This window comes from Phyllobates terribilis, unplaced genomic scaffold (assembly GCF_046119375.1).
Source record: "Phyllobates terribilis strain yellow unplaced genomic scaffold, ASM4611937v1 Scaffold_3__8_contigs__length_932513732, whole genome shotgun sequence".
Lineage (NCBI taxonomy): Eukaryota > Metazoa > Chordata > Amphibia > Anura > Dendrobatidae > Phyllobates > Phyllobates terribilis.
Window position 1 is genome coordinate 842,625,093 of NW_027362763.1, and position 14,794 is coordinate 842,639,886.

Below are 14,794 nucleotides of genomic sequence, written 5' to 3' on the forward strand. Positions count from 1 at the left end.
TGCCAAGTTACACGCTGTAAATAACAACTCTATACACACGGTGGAGTCCTTAACCTCACCAGACGAAGCGGAGGATAATGACCCGGCAACCCAGGTGGAGGATTGGTGTCAACAGCTCCATGTTGGGACAGACACCACTCCTGCCCACCAAAAGCAGGGTATACACCGGGTGGTTCAGGAATACGCGCAGGTATTCAGCCAGCACCCACTTGACTTTGGGAGGATTAAGGGGGTACAACATCACATCCCCACAGGTGACCATCCACCCATCAAAGAACGTTACTGGCCTATACCACCAGCACACTACCAGAAAGCCAAGGAGATGTTGCATGACATGAAGAAGGCAGGGGTAGTAAGGGATAGTTGTAGTCCCTGGGCAGCTCCCCTAGTGATAGTCAGGAAAAAGGATGGAAGCATGAGAATGTGTGTAGATTACAGACAAGTAAATCGCATTACACATAAAGATGCATACCCTTTACCACGTATTGAGGAATCCCTGGCTGCCTTAAAGTCTGCAAATTACTTTTTCCACCCTTGACCTCACTAGTGGGTACTGGCAAGTAGCTGTGGCTGAGGAGGATCGGGAGAAGACGGCCTTCACCACCCCGATGGGACTCTGCGAGTTCAAAAGTATGCCGTTTGGACTCGGCAATGCCCCCGAAACGTTCCAGAGATTGATAGAGTGCTGCCTGGGACACCGCAACTTCGAGACTGTGTTACTATACCTGGATGACGTGATAGTGTACTCCAAGACGTATGAGGACCACTTGAAGCACCTGGCAGAGGTATTTGAGTCACTATCCCGGTATTGGATGAAGCTGAAGCCCTCAAAGTGCCACCTACTCAAGAGAAAGGTATAGTACCTGGGGCATATTGTCAGTCCAGAAGGGGTAGCACCATACCCAGAGAAGGTCATTGCCATCCAGAAATGGCCGGAGCCGAAGAACCTCAAGGAGGTACGTCAGTTCCTGGGACTAGTAGTTTACTACCGGAGGTTTGTAAAAGACTACACTAAGAAAGCAGCCCCTCTGCAAGACCTCTTGGTAGGACAGTCCCCAAAGGCAGAAATCCCCCATTCCTGGGGTAAGGAGCAAGCCGAGTCATTTCAGGAGATGAAGGAGATCCTGACAGGCAACGAGATCCTAGCCTACCCTGATTACAGCCAACCGTTCCTGCTGTATACTGATGCCAGCAACGAAGGACTGGGAGCTGTCCTAAGTCAGAAGCAGAATGGCCAAGAGAAAGTGATCGCATACGCAAGCAAGAAGCTCCGCCCGACTGAGAGAAACCCAGAGAACTATAGCAGCTTTAAGTTAGAGTTCCTGGCCTAGGTCTGGGCCATCACTGGAAGGTTCAAGCACTACCTAACCTCCAGTAAGGTCACTGCCTTCACTGATAACAACCCCTTGACTCATCTAGAAACAGCCAAGCTAGGAGCCATGGAACAACGATGGATGGCTCGGCTGTCAAACTACCAATTCACTATTAAGTATCGGGTGGGCTGCAAGAACGCCAACGCCGATGCCCTGTCCAGGATGCCTCACCAGTTGGACACTGAAGAAGAAGTGGATGACCTGGAGGAGATTGAACTACCTGCCTTTCATCGGAATGGGATGGTCCACGAGCAACGAGCCTCCAGGAGGCCTCGCGGTAAGACGTTAAACCCCCTGCCTCACCACAGCTGGAAGGAGACCCAGGACAGCGACCCGGTTGTCAGCCGTATCAAGGAAATGATAACCCAAGAAGGTTCGTCCCTGGAGAAGGAAGCGTCTCTGCGAGCAAAGCAGCTGTGGAATGAGAGAAGCCGGCTGTTTATCTACCGTGAGAAGCTGTGCCGGAGGTACGTCAATCCTAAAACCCATGAGATGGTATGGCAGATAGTGGTCCCCAAGACAGACATCCAAATGGTGTTGGAGGTCCACCACGATCAGGCGGGGCACTTTGGCTGGAAGAAGCTAGAGACCCTGCTGAAGTGTCGATTCTACTGGGTAGGAATGCGCAGCTCCACTGAGAGGTGGTGCCGAAACTGTGGACCCTGTAGTCTCAGAAGAAAAGACCACAGCAGCCAGAAGGCACCCCTGCAACCCATCAAGATGACTCGACCCCTGGAGATCGTGGCCCTGGACCATGTCAAGCTATCACCCAGCAGGTCAGGGTACTCCTATGCCCTGACCATGGTGGATCACTACTCTAGGTTCCTGGTGGTCGCCCCCATCAAAGACCTGACAGCAGAGACAGCAGCAAAAATGTTCCAGGCGTGTTTCTGCAGACCCCATGGATACCCTGAGCAGGTGCTGGTGGACCAAGGCCCGGCCTTTGAGGCTGAGTTGTTCAAAGAGTTCTGCCATCTCTATGGGTGTAAGAAAATAAGAACTACACCGTACCACCCACACAGCAATGGTCTCTGTGAAAAGATGAACAACATCATCATCGACCTGCTGAAGACTTTACCACTTGAGGAGAGAAACCAGTGGCCAGACCTACTACCTGACCTGGTAGATCTGTACAATCACATACCTGTAAGTTCCACCAATTGCACTCCAGCATATCTCATGCGAGCAAGACCAAGAAAGTTGCCCATGGACCTGGAGCTTGGTGTAGTAGAACCAGAAGCAGATATGTCCACTGAGGACTGGGACACGACCAGACAGGAGCAGTACAGAAGAGTACAAGCCTGTGTCGAAGACAGTCTCACTCTCGTGAGGGACAAGCAGGAAGCTCAATACAACAGAGGTGCCCCAGCAGAACCCTTCACACCTGGTGCAATAGTGTTAAAAAGGAAGAGAAGAAACCACAAACTTGATGACCAGTGGGAGAGAGAACCCTACACTGTGTTGAATTCAAGATTTGATAATAAGAAAACCTGCCTAATTAGTAAAGACGGAGGAATAACGACTGCAACGGTATCTAGAGACCACCAGAAGTTGTGTCCAGATCTGCTAAAGCCCCAAGGAGAAGTGCCTCTCACCGTACCGGAGGAACCTAAAGAAGCAGTAATCCATACTGACTTAGGAGATTTCCCGGCAGATTGGCCTCAACTAGTAGGAGCAGTAATAATACCTGTGATCCACTTCTTTCAACAGCCAGAGGACCCTCCACAGCAAGTAGAACCTGTAAGTGCTTCAGAAGAGCCTGCTCAAGAAGAATTCCCGGAAGAAGGAACCCCGGTGGGAGCAGAGCAAGAAGGCCCAGCCAATGGTATACTTGCCAGTCCTGTATAGAGGCTAAGGCAACCCTGCAGTTCCCCAACACTTAAAACTGACAGAATGGGAGATAGTGCAAATACTAGTGCCTCACGCATCCCAGTACCAGTACCACGTAGGTCTACACGTAGTACACTAGGTCAACCCCCTGTTTACACTGAGTAAAATAGTTAAACGTCTGACAAGTGTAAATAGTTACCCCTGGGGTATTATATAGCATTGTATTGTATCTTACTGTATTATCTTTTATATTGCCATGTATTCATTGCCTTTTATATGCATTTAATTTATATTTTTGCCTTCATTAATGGACAATTCAAGTGATATGGACACTTTACCAATTTACTTCTCATTACCCGTATGGGTACCTAAGAACTCTGTGGCTGAGGACTATGTGCAGCCCAAAGACTGTTCTTTGTAAATATTTGCACTCCTTGGAGTGCCCCATTGAGCAACCTCTCCGGAAGAGACTTGGACTTCTAGGTTGCTTATTCCAATACATATATCTATTTATTACTTATTAATGTTATATGCAACGTTTAAGAATGTGCCTCCCATAAAGGGAAGATTGTTATTGTTCATGTTATATTGTTGTTTCAAAATGTACTTCAGCCCGGGAGTGCTGAGCTTTGCTAGGGGGGAATGTGGCGCCCCTGCTGCGCATGAGTGCCACAGATCCTAGAGGGGTGCATGAATGGATTTCTCCACAAGAGGCCCCCACAGCATACACACACCTCCACCTTCCACCTCAGACCACCAGAGGGAGCCCGATAGGGATATAAATAGGGAAGGTGGAGCTAGGCAGTTCAGTCTAGTCTAGAGAACACAGCTAATAGTTCAGCAGTGAAGCATGAGGCTCCTGCAAGCTAGACTCAGGGAGCTCAGTTAGAGCCCAAGGCGTGCCCACGCCATAAGAGCGCGGCAAGCTGCCGCTAGTGTGTATAGCCATGTGAGGGCCTCAAGCGATGCCGAAGGCTAGAGGAGTGAGTAACATTGGGGGCAGAGGAGCTGTACAAGCTCACCCCAGAAAACATATACCGGACACCGGGTCCGCGTCTACAGGGCCGTATATTCCCCTGTAGAGACAACCGGAGACCCCTGGAAGACTTCAGGTCCCAGGATCACCCAAGAGCTGATACGTACCAGAGCCAGGAGTCACAGAGGCCCCACAAGCTGGGAGCGTGTACTCCAAGAGAAGGCCCTACCACAAAGTCAGCCGGTGCAGGACAGAGACAAAAAGTTAGGCCTAGCTCCAGGCAGGTCAGAAACTTACTACACAAAGGCAAGAAACAGGAGGCCCAATACCCGCTCACTGAGGAGGATCCTGATATGCACCCTTCACCCTACAGTGCTCCGGAATGTGCCTGGAATTCCATCAGTAAAAGGTACTGAAGTGAACTGTGTGTTGGCCTATCCTTCTTCAGTCCCGGCAGGGTTTCCCTTGTCCTGCATCCCTACATCCACGCTGCCCTGAGGTCTAGCTCCACCTGTGGAGAGCTATACCACCCAAGCTGCCTTAACACCGGCCTCAGTGGGCTGCCGCAGCGCTGGTGGTCCTCACCAGACACCACAGGTGGCGTCGCAAACTTTCACATATTTATCCACCCTTTTAAAGAGAGGCCCAGGGTACGGGCCCGGGAGCCGACTACCGCGACATCCCCAAGACCAGGCAACAAGGCCCGGATGCCGAGTCCTCCCCATCCCCTGGGCGCGTCACTGGCATTTAGGTCGCGGCCCCACTATCAGTATTTGGTCAGTATTTGGTCAGTATTTTTTCTCAGGAGTGGGAGACAAAACCAGGTGAGGAACAATCAGATAAAAGGTGTAATAGAAAGAAGTCACCAATTCTGCATGTATCACCCACTCCTTTGTTTTGACCCCCACTCCTGAGAAAAAATACTGTCGAATACTTATATGTTCGTGGCCTTAGAGGGGTAAACAGCCTGGGGCGGCGATGGCACCGGTCCTGGCTGTTACAGCATGAGCTCGGCTGTCAGTGAAGCTCCTTGAGGAGATTGTGCTGGCACAGCTCATGTATACATGCACACTCGCCATGACGTCCCAGTACATCCATCTGCAGGAAGTACCCACAAAATATGACGTACCAGTACATCATATATCGGGAAGGGGTTAAGGTAAGCTTCTTTGTTTTTGATAATTTCTGGTATCTGGCTTTGGGAACACTTTATTTATACAGCCATGTGTGGATTACATGCATTTTTACTATGTTTCCTCTGTGGAATCACTCTAAAGACACATATGCGTTTTTTACCTGCACATTTTCTGCATCTAGTGTAAGTCCACTTATAAAACTCAGCGTACCCACAACAGAAACTGACAAGTTGTGGATTTCCAAAACGCATCGCAAGTCAGTTTACGCGGAGTCAAAAAAATACAAAAAAACCCCACAGTGGACATGAGATTTCTATAAATCCCATCCACTTTAATGGAACTGTAAAGTGCTGCGTTTTTTTGCACAGAGACAATATGAAATGTTAAAACCTCACCAAAAGCCTTAGGGCTGGCTACACCAACTTCTACTCATTGATTTTAACCATTTAACTACAGCTGCAGTCCAAGGCATTGCATTGAATTGTATGCAATTGGGTGGACTACAGCTGCCACTTAATAGTTAAAATCAATCAGTAGCTCTAAAAAAGTCACACTTAATAATAAATTCATCTCTGATGGGACCCCAAGTCAATCTAATAGGATTAAACAATGAAAGTACTGAATATAGGCTCCTGGTTATAATAGATTTTACCTCTGTCACTTCTGAATTGGCCAAATCACATTCAGCAGCATGATTTTTTCTACATGACGTTCTCCCAATCTTTGAAACAATTTTGTAATTTGTTCCAGCAACAACCTACATAAAAAAATAATTACAATTACAACAACTTACAAGTAATTACATGTATACAGCTGGTGCACATGATGTGAAACCCAAGAACTGTATTAGTAATAAATACATTATATCATGTATGGTAGTGGAGTCAGAATAAACTTAAAGGGAACCTGACAGCCGATACATGCTGCTTGATCCACAGGCAGCATGTATCCAGACATTGGTTGCAAGATTTGAACCATGTATGTTTTACTCTGAAAGGCTGAAGTGTTTAGGAGACAAAACCATTTAAAAGCCGCAGGTGACTTCTCCCCGCCCATTGCCAGTGATTGACAGGTCTCTCCCTGCATGTGCGCACCATTGAACTAGCGGATGGACACCGCGTTCGCACCGCCTGCCACTTTTTCCCACAAGACTGCGCCATTGGCAACGCAGATGCTGGACTCTGCACCCCATTAAAGAACATAGATTCTACTTTAAGCAAGTACACTGATGAAGATCTTACCATACCGAAACGTTTGTTTCTCTGTACTATTTTCACATCATTAAAATATTCAAGATTTACAAAATCCATTTGAGTGCCAAATTCTTCTTCACATACATGTAGGGAGAGACCTGTCACACCAGGGGAGTGGGCGGAAGAAGCCAACAGGGACCCCCCTTTTCGACTAATGTCTTATGCGGCTTGGTCTTATTCTCTGTGTTTTTCAACTATTTTTCAATTGCGCATTTTATAACTTTATATTATATACAGCTCTGGCAAAAATTAAGAGACCACTGCAAAATTTTCATTTTCTCTGATTTTTCTCTTTATAGGTATATTTTTGAGTAAAATGTACATTGTTGTTTTAGTCTATAAACTACTGACAACATGTCTCCGAAATTCAAAGCTAAAAAAATTGTATTTATTTGCAGCAAATGATAAAGCGTCAAAATACTAAAAAAGAAACAGTGCTTTCAGACCTCAAATTACTCATGTTTTAACTCAGGAACTGTTCAAAAATCAATATTTGGTGGAATAACCATGATTTTTAATCACAGCTTTCATGCATCTTGGCATGCTTTCCACCAGTCTTTCTGTGCTTTCCAGAGGAAAACTGTTCAGAGGTCTCTTAATTTTTGCCAGAGCTGTATGTGTTTGTGCATTTTTTTAATTTTTCTTTTCTGTTAGTCATTGTTGATGAGGTTTGGAATTTCCAGATGTTTTCTGCTGATTCATCAATTGAGAGTTTTTAAAAAGTTGCAAAATCTATTTCCGTCTCTCCTATCTCTGGAGTGATTTTACATCCCTCTGAGTTTCTTGGGTCCAAGTTTTGCGACGTTTTAGTGGAACATATGACTTTTTGTGCTAAAAAGCTGCAAAAAAAAATTAAAAGACAAAAAATAAAGAGCATTGTCCATTTTGCACAAACATTCATCAACAGTGTGCGCCATTTTGAAGAATTTTGAAGAATTTTGTTGCTAAAAACAGGAACTAATACCACAAGACAAAAAAAGAAAAGCGATTTAAAAAATAGAAATGATGAATAGAGCCCAAAGAGTTATTGCTATTTTAGTCTTTCATGGATAAAATGGGAATACTCCATCAAACTCCAACCACTGTCTTTGCAGCTAGGGAAAAAGCTGATGGCGTTTTGAGCTATTCTGGTTGAATAAATCCCATAGAATTAAACAGAAGTTACAGAAACACAAGTGCAGCCCTGCAAGTTAGTCCGATCCTGTGGCTCCAATTCCAGCGGTTGGAGCTGTATGGAAGAAATCCAGTCTCAGCTATGAAAGGCTGACATGGTATTATCCCTTTAAGGGATACTTGTCTTGGTTTCTTCAAGGTTTCCAGATATTGCTAGCTATTTAACAGGTAACCTTTGAATCTGGCAATAGACTCCTTTCAGACAATCAAATAAAGTCATAGCACGAAGACCTCTAGTGACATAATTATAGGGAGTGCAGGATTCATAATCACCACTGAGCCTCACAGAACAGACCCCTGTTTTATTATGGCACATGAAAATTATAAGGGGGATCCTGTAGAAATATTTAGGACTCAGGAGCCTCAATACATGCTTCTGCAGTCACCCTATAGTTATATTAGGCTGAACTTAAGCCGGCCACACATTCTCTATGAGAAAACAGTCACCAGAGGTGTCTTCTGTGCTAGACCACAAAGCTATCGGCAGTGTGAAATCGGACATGCTCAATCAACATCTTCCCTGACGATCAGTTGTCTGGCGCTCCCCCATAGACAAAACAGCAAGGGGTGATATACACCCAGTAATCTCTAACCCACTAATTTTACAGAACGAGCAGTAAGGGTATATTTTGAAACATAACTTTTAATCTAATTACTTAATAAATACACAACACTTGATAAAAGCAATAAGACCTGTAAGGTCGGTGGAACAGTACAACAACATCCAGAAGACGTGTATGATACCACAAAGGGATGTACTATTGCATACAAACAGGACAGGTATAAAGCTCTACACAAAAAAGAGTTAGTATTGTGGAATTATAGACCTGTCCAGAAAAAATTGTATGGACAATAAATGGAACAAACGGCAAAAAATGGCAGTGCCGTCAACAATCAATATGCATCACAACTGTAGAGCATGGCGTGCACTGTATTGTTAGGTAACCAATGCACAATAGACATCATCCATATGCATATCAATTATAGAACGAATATACTGTGTACTAGACTGTTAGGTAACAAGTGCACAATACAAATCACCCCAATGGTGAATTAGACATATTAAAAACATTTATAAATAGGAACGTCCTCACCCGTTGTTGAGTTGTCAGTAGTAAGTTGTCATGGAGTATTCTATTGGAAAGGAGCAGATATCAGGGAGGAGAGTCCCAGCAACATATCAAAATTGGCATCTGGTTCTGCCGCTATTCAACCCTCAAAGGGGTGCTGCACTGCCCTGATACCCCTTTGCTCCCGCCCTGACAAGGGCAGTCCACAGCAACCACTTCAATAATCAGGCCCTGCACTTGCCCTTTAAATGCCTCTCATGCATCCCGATGCATTTCTTCTTCCTCAAGATTCCTCAGGAGAGATAGTTACATGATGAAACAGGGTTCTATGCTAGGAAAAAATACAAAATAATCCAGCGGGAACTGCTAAAACGTTAGTAAAACTTAGCTTATATTTAGCAGTTAAAACATAATACTCCACCATATGCTGGTATTAGTGCACAATAAGAGTTATGACCTACGTGTTTCGACGTTAGTCTTAATCATGGTATGTTCACAGCAGGGAATGTAGTGGAGTAGATGATGGCTCTTATTATAGCACTATAGCATAGAACCTGGTTTCATCATGTAGCTATGTCCCCTGAGGAATCTTGAGGAAAAAAAAATGCGTCGGGATGCATGAGAGGCATTTAAAGGGCAAGTGCAGGGCCTGATTATTGCAGTGGTAGCTGTGGACTCCCCTTGTCAGGGGAACCAGGGCAGTGCAGTACCCCATGAGGGTTTAATAGGGGCAGAACCAGATGCCAATGCTGATATGCAGCTGGGACTCTCCTTCCTGATATCTGCTGCTTTCCAGTAGGATACTCCATGACAACTTACTACTGACAACTCAACAACGGGTAAGGACGTTCCTATTTATATATGTTTTTAATATGTCTAATTCACCATTGGGGTGATTTGTATTGTGCACTTGTTACCTAACAGTCTAGTACACAGTATATTCGTTCTATAATTGATATGCATATGGATGATGTCTATTGTGCATTGATTACCTAACAATACAGTGCACGCCATGCTCTACAGTTGTGATGCATATTGATTGTTGACGGCACTGCCATTTTTTGCCTTTTGTTCCATTTATTGTCCATAATTTTTTTCTGGACAGGTTTATAATTCCACAATACTAACTCTATTTTTTTTCGTGTAGAGCTTTATACCTGTCCTGTTTGTATGCAATACCACATCCCTTTGTGGCATCATACACGTCTTCTGGATGTTGTTGTACTGTTCCACTGACCCTACAGGTCTTTTTGCTTTTATCAAGTGTTGCATATTTATAAGTAATTAGATTAAAAGTTATGTTTTAAAATATACCCTTGCTGCTCGTTCTGGAGCCCCCATACACAATAGACTGTTGGCTGAACTTGTTAATATTAGCGGGTTTAGCAGACATTATTCTAATGTGTATATGGGGCTCTAGACTAATATTGGGCTCTAGGGTGATCGGCGTCTGGATTCACTTGAACTGCAGGGGACTATTCAGATCTTGCATGGAGAAGGAAAATACATTGCTTTGTATGGGGAATGAAGAGAATGTATTCTATACAAAGTCACAATCTATTGGTGGTAAGTTAATAATGAATTCATTCACATTATTCTCGTAGTGTTATTTGCACAATTTACATGCATCACTCATTGTAATATTGACTCCTTGGAATGGAATTACCTGACTTTCAGCTGACTCAACTTGGTTTAGTTTGTAGATGTTGGCATCATTCGTTATTTCATTGTACTTCGTAACAGCAAAGTTTGCAGCCTTTTGAACATCGTCCCTATTGGGATCAATAGGCACATAACCTCCCACTAACATACCGCCACCAGTGACAGTAAGCGTAAGGCACAAGGTGACAATAAGGCACATGTACAAGTATACAGCCATGATTTTACCTGAAAGAAAGAGTAAATCTATAAACGTCAACTCATAGACAGAAGTATACATTTAAAGGCTCATTTGAATTGAAGAAATTCTTACAGATAAAATATTCCATAAACTACCTGCTGCTGCTATTGACAAAGTGTGCCACGGGGGTCTAAGCTATTTGACAAGGCGTTCCAATACAAAGTATACAAACAGCCACAATCAGCAAAGACGATAGGTTAGGCATGTAGAAAGACTTGGACTGGCCCACAGAAGAATCCTCCGGTGGGCCCCTGTGCAAGAGTGGACCCCACCCTCTTACATGAGCAGCACAATATACTTGAATCACTATATACAGACAAAGGCGGCATCTTATTCATTTACAATCTACCCAGATCATTGTTATACAAATTTGTGATTGTGGATAATGTCACATTTGCAAGTAGTTGAAAAGTGGGGCCCTGGAGTTGGTTACTGGTGGGCCCTTGGCACCCCAGTCCGATACTGAGGAGCTCTTCAAGCATTGCTGGATCAGTCTAACCAAAATTACTGAAAAGCAGAATTCAATTTATTGTTGGTTCACACTTACTTGTAGCAATCGTCCAGCCTACTCTCAAAGATGGAAACTACAAACTCATTTTTCAACTTGTTAATACCCTGGTTTTACTTATTAGCTCCTCCTTGAAAGAATGGTGTATTATTATTTTTTTTAAGATATAACCAGTGAATAATTATGACGCGCCCCCTGGGCCATATTCTTTAGGGGAATACCCGGAGCCGGATCAGATGGGGGTTGTAGTCTTCCGAGTGGCTGTGACCCGGTCCGTGCCCAGGGTGTCAAACTCAGTTGTATGTGGCAGTCCTACAGATGTTATTAAGTTCTTAATGTCGACTACGCCACCCGTTGTGTTGCGGTCACTATGGCCGCCGCTGCAGCAGGGTCCGCTGAGGCTGATGGTATTGGTGCAGCTGTTGGTGGTATAACCCCCAACGGGTGGGGTATAGCCTCAGGGGGTCAGGTGCAGAGGATGGGGGTTGTGGTGGTGCAGCATAGATGGTAATGAAGACAGAGTCGGGTTGTGCAGTTTAGGGTATTTACTCACTGCTGATGTTCCGGTCACTCCAGCTTCAAGTGACCACCCGAGCCGTGCTGCGTCCACCAGGTCCTGGATCCAGCAAACCCCCAAACAAGTCCGGAGCGTGGCCCTGAGCTCTCCTTCTGTCCTTTCCTCTGGCCGTCCCCACTAGTGATCCACCTAGGTCCAGCTCCCTCGGGCCTTCTGTTGGGAGACCCTTGGCCTTGGGTTCCCTGACCCTCCACGTGGTATGCCTTCGGGGTGGATGTGGTGGGTGGCCGTGGCAGACGCTGCCCACGGCCTCCGGTCTCTGGCTAGGGTGTGCTTTTGCCCCCACCAGCTTGGGATCCGGTACCCAATTGCCGACTCTTCACCCGGTGATTGAATTTGGGTTCTTAGAGTCCTTTCTTTTTACCCCCTCTGGGTCTCTCTTTCTTCTCCTCTCTCACTCTGGCTCAGGCTTCTCTGCTCTGCTCTTCTGCTCTCCAACAGACTCTTTGCAAAAGGCTGACTCACTCCTCCTCTACAGCAGACTGACCCTGATCTTTGATGGTGCCCACCTTAAATACTCCCTCTATGTGTGAGCTCAGGTGACCAGCACCCAATGAGCTCCTATCTTTACCCAGGCTGCTCCCCCTATCTGCCCCTACACTACTTGGGATGTACCACCCCCCTCCCACTCCAGCCAGGAACAGACTCGGTCGTACCTGCACATTTCTAAGTGGGAGTACCGTTGGTCTGTTCCCCGGAAATGGGATGTGTGTAGTGCATGCAGCCTACCGAGCTCAGTTCCACTCTCCATCCTTATCCGGGAGTGGAATATCACACCTCTGGGTTGAGGTGCAATACCCCTGTAGCAGCCGAATCCTCAGGGTGCTACAATTATATATTACAAAACCAGTTATACTACCATATGGCATTCCCAGCCATCATTAAATGCGAAATATAATTACTTTAATGTTGAATGTCACTATTATACAAGTAGTTGAGAACTCATGTGTGGCCCTGACACTAAACAAGGAGCCACAATAGAAGGAGCAAAGATCACCTTACCTTTTACCATCATATAGTTACTGAACAAAACCCACTATAGCAAGACCAACATTACACTATATACCACTACACATTAACTGAATCATCATACTCAAAAAAAAAAATCACACTTTACAAAAGACCAATATTACGACCATACAGTGATACATACCAGATCTATACAGGCACTCTTCATATATAGTACGAGTGAATACAGGTTACATCTACTGACTCAAGTTGAGATTGGAGCTGTTAAAGTTTTGTCCCCTTTCAGAAACTCTTTATCCTAGACTGCAGTTACAAAATAACAAACAGCACTGTAATCATGTTCCCGGGTCCAGCGTTGAGTCTTTGGTGCTGCTGCCGGTGTTGGCTGCGAAGTCGAAGACACTTCAATACCCAATCAGTGAGCTCAGTGGCTCTGCCTTTGTATACAGAACACCACTTTCAGAGCCGCTGAGCTCACACTTGATGTCATTGCCGCAGCCAATACCAAATACTGGGAGCAGCATCAGAGAATTGTTTTATAATAAACTGCAACCGGTGCCAAACATTTTCTGAAGGGGGACAACCCCTTTAACTTCTTCCAGCACTCATTTGTGCCTGTAGAATTTTTGTTTCTAGTCGTCTTCAACCAAAATTCTCCCTCTCAAGAAATGCTAGGTATACATCCAACAAAACAGCAGCAGGTATGCTTTGGTATATGGATGTCTAATTTGACAAATTTAATGGTTGTGCAAAAAAAAAAGTTTGAGATAGGCACGCTTTGTGGTTTAGACAGTCACAATTAATGTCTGTATTTTTATGATTATGTTTTGCATCTTTCATACAGTTATTCCCTCATTCTCAAAATGAATAAACAAGATATGCTAGTTTCATGTCTAAAATCAGAACTGTATTTATGTACAGTTGTTTGTGACACGCACACTTTGTCTGGCACTTTGTCTTCTGCATGAAAAAAATTTATGTTATAGAAATGCAGCAGCTGCACTATAATATAATCAATCCCTGCTGTTGTCACCAGCTCACATGTATGGCTCCCTCTTCCTCTCTATCAATTGAGTCTCTTTATTATCTTTCTTCACAGATTACACTAATCATTTTTACTACTGCTGTTGCACAACACACACTATTTGCAGAACTTGTCGACTGTTTTATGGCTTTAGCTCCCTATTTGTAAGCAGGTGACCGAATACAAAGCACAGATGGCGCGAGGCGGGAACAAATATTGAAATATTTATTTCTTCCGATATGGTGGGAAGATACAGTGGTCCAGGAACAGTTAACAATATGAAATAGTGTAAACAACAGTAAATCATATGAGAGTAAACATACAATATAACTTAGAATACAATTTGAACAACAGAGAAGTCTGTCAGGAATTATACTTGTGTCCTTATTACAAGGGTGGCACACCTATTCCTGGGGAGCTACTATGTTAGCCCCTCCTGTAGCAATAGCCCTAGCGGAGGTCACTGGGTTTTCCCGCTAGGCTGCAAGTTCTTCTAACAAAGTCTATCAAGGAACGTTGAGCTTCCTGTGCTCCAACCATCCCCCACCCCACCTGTTGTCTTAACCAGGCCGACCCCTGTACCATATGTTATTGCTGGAAGTGACGGCCCAGCTCACTCGTGTCGTCCCTCTATAACCGCAGGCGTCCTCCTTCTCTGGTCGAAGTCTCCTCACAGATCTTTGGTGCTTGACCAACGACAGGTATCTCCTAGGCCTGAGGAAAAGAGGGCTGGGCCATGGCTCTCGACGGGCATCGCCTGGGCTCTAGATCTTGAACAGTGTAGGGCGAAGATTCTGACATTGACCGGCACACTCTAGGCTCTGGGTCTTAACTGGCAAAGGGCGGGTCCTCGGTCTTGACCAGTGTAGTCGGATCTTTGGATGTCACTGGGTATCATCCGGGCTCTGTCGGTCGGCAACCAGCACCCTGCTGGCATACGCTCTCCGTTGAGGCCTGTCATGCTGGCTTCAGCGTCATCTCCGGCCCTCATCAGCACCACTCTTC

The 14,794-nt window shown here is 45.1% G+C and overlaps 1 protein-coding gene across 6 annotated transcripts in view; it reads right to left on the reverse strand.

Annotated features, from left to right (window-relative positions):
• LOC141257666 (cystatin-like) overlaps window positions 1-14,794 on the reverse strand; it is a 67,006-nt gene that overhangs the window by 40,675 nt on the left and 11,537 nt on the right. For 5 of the 6 annotated variants that reach the window (XM_073672500.1, XM_073672498.1, XM_073672496.1 and 2 more), the window contains exons 2-3: window positions 10,478-10,698; window positions 5,968-6,072 (exon numbers count right to left, since the gene is read on the reverse strand). In XM_073672500.1, coding sequence (XP_073528601.1) covers window positions 5,968-6,072; window positions 10,478-10,690 — 318 coding nt within the window. In that variant the 5' untranslated portion in view covers window positions 10,691-10,698. Of the gene's footprint in view, window positions 1-5,967; window positions 6,073-10,477; window positions 10,699-12,949; window positions 13,088-14,794 lie in introns of those variants that run through there. The other variant, XM_073672499.1, reaches the window with a different exon arrangement.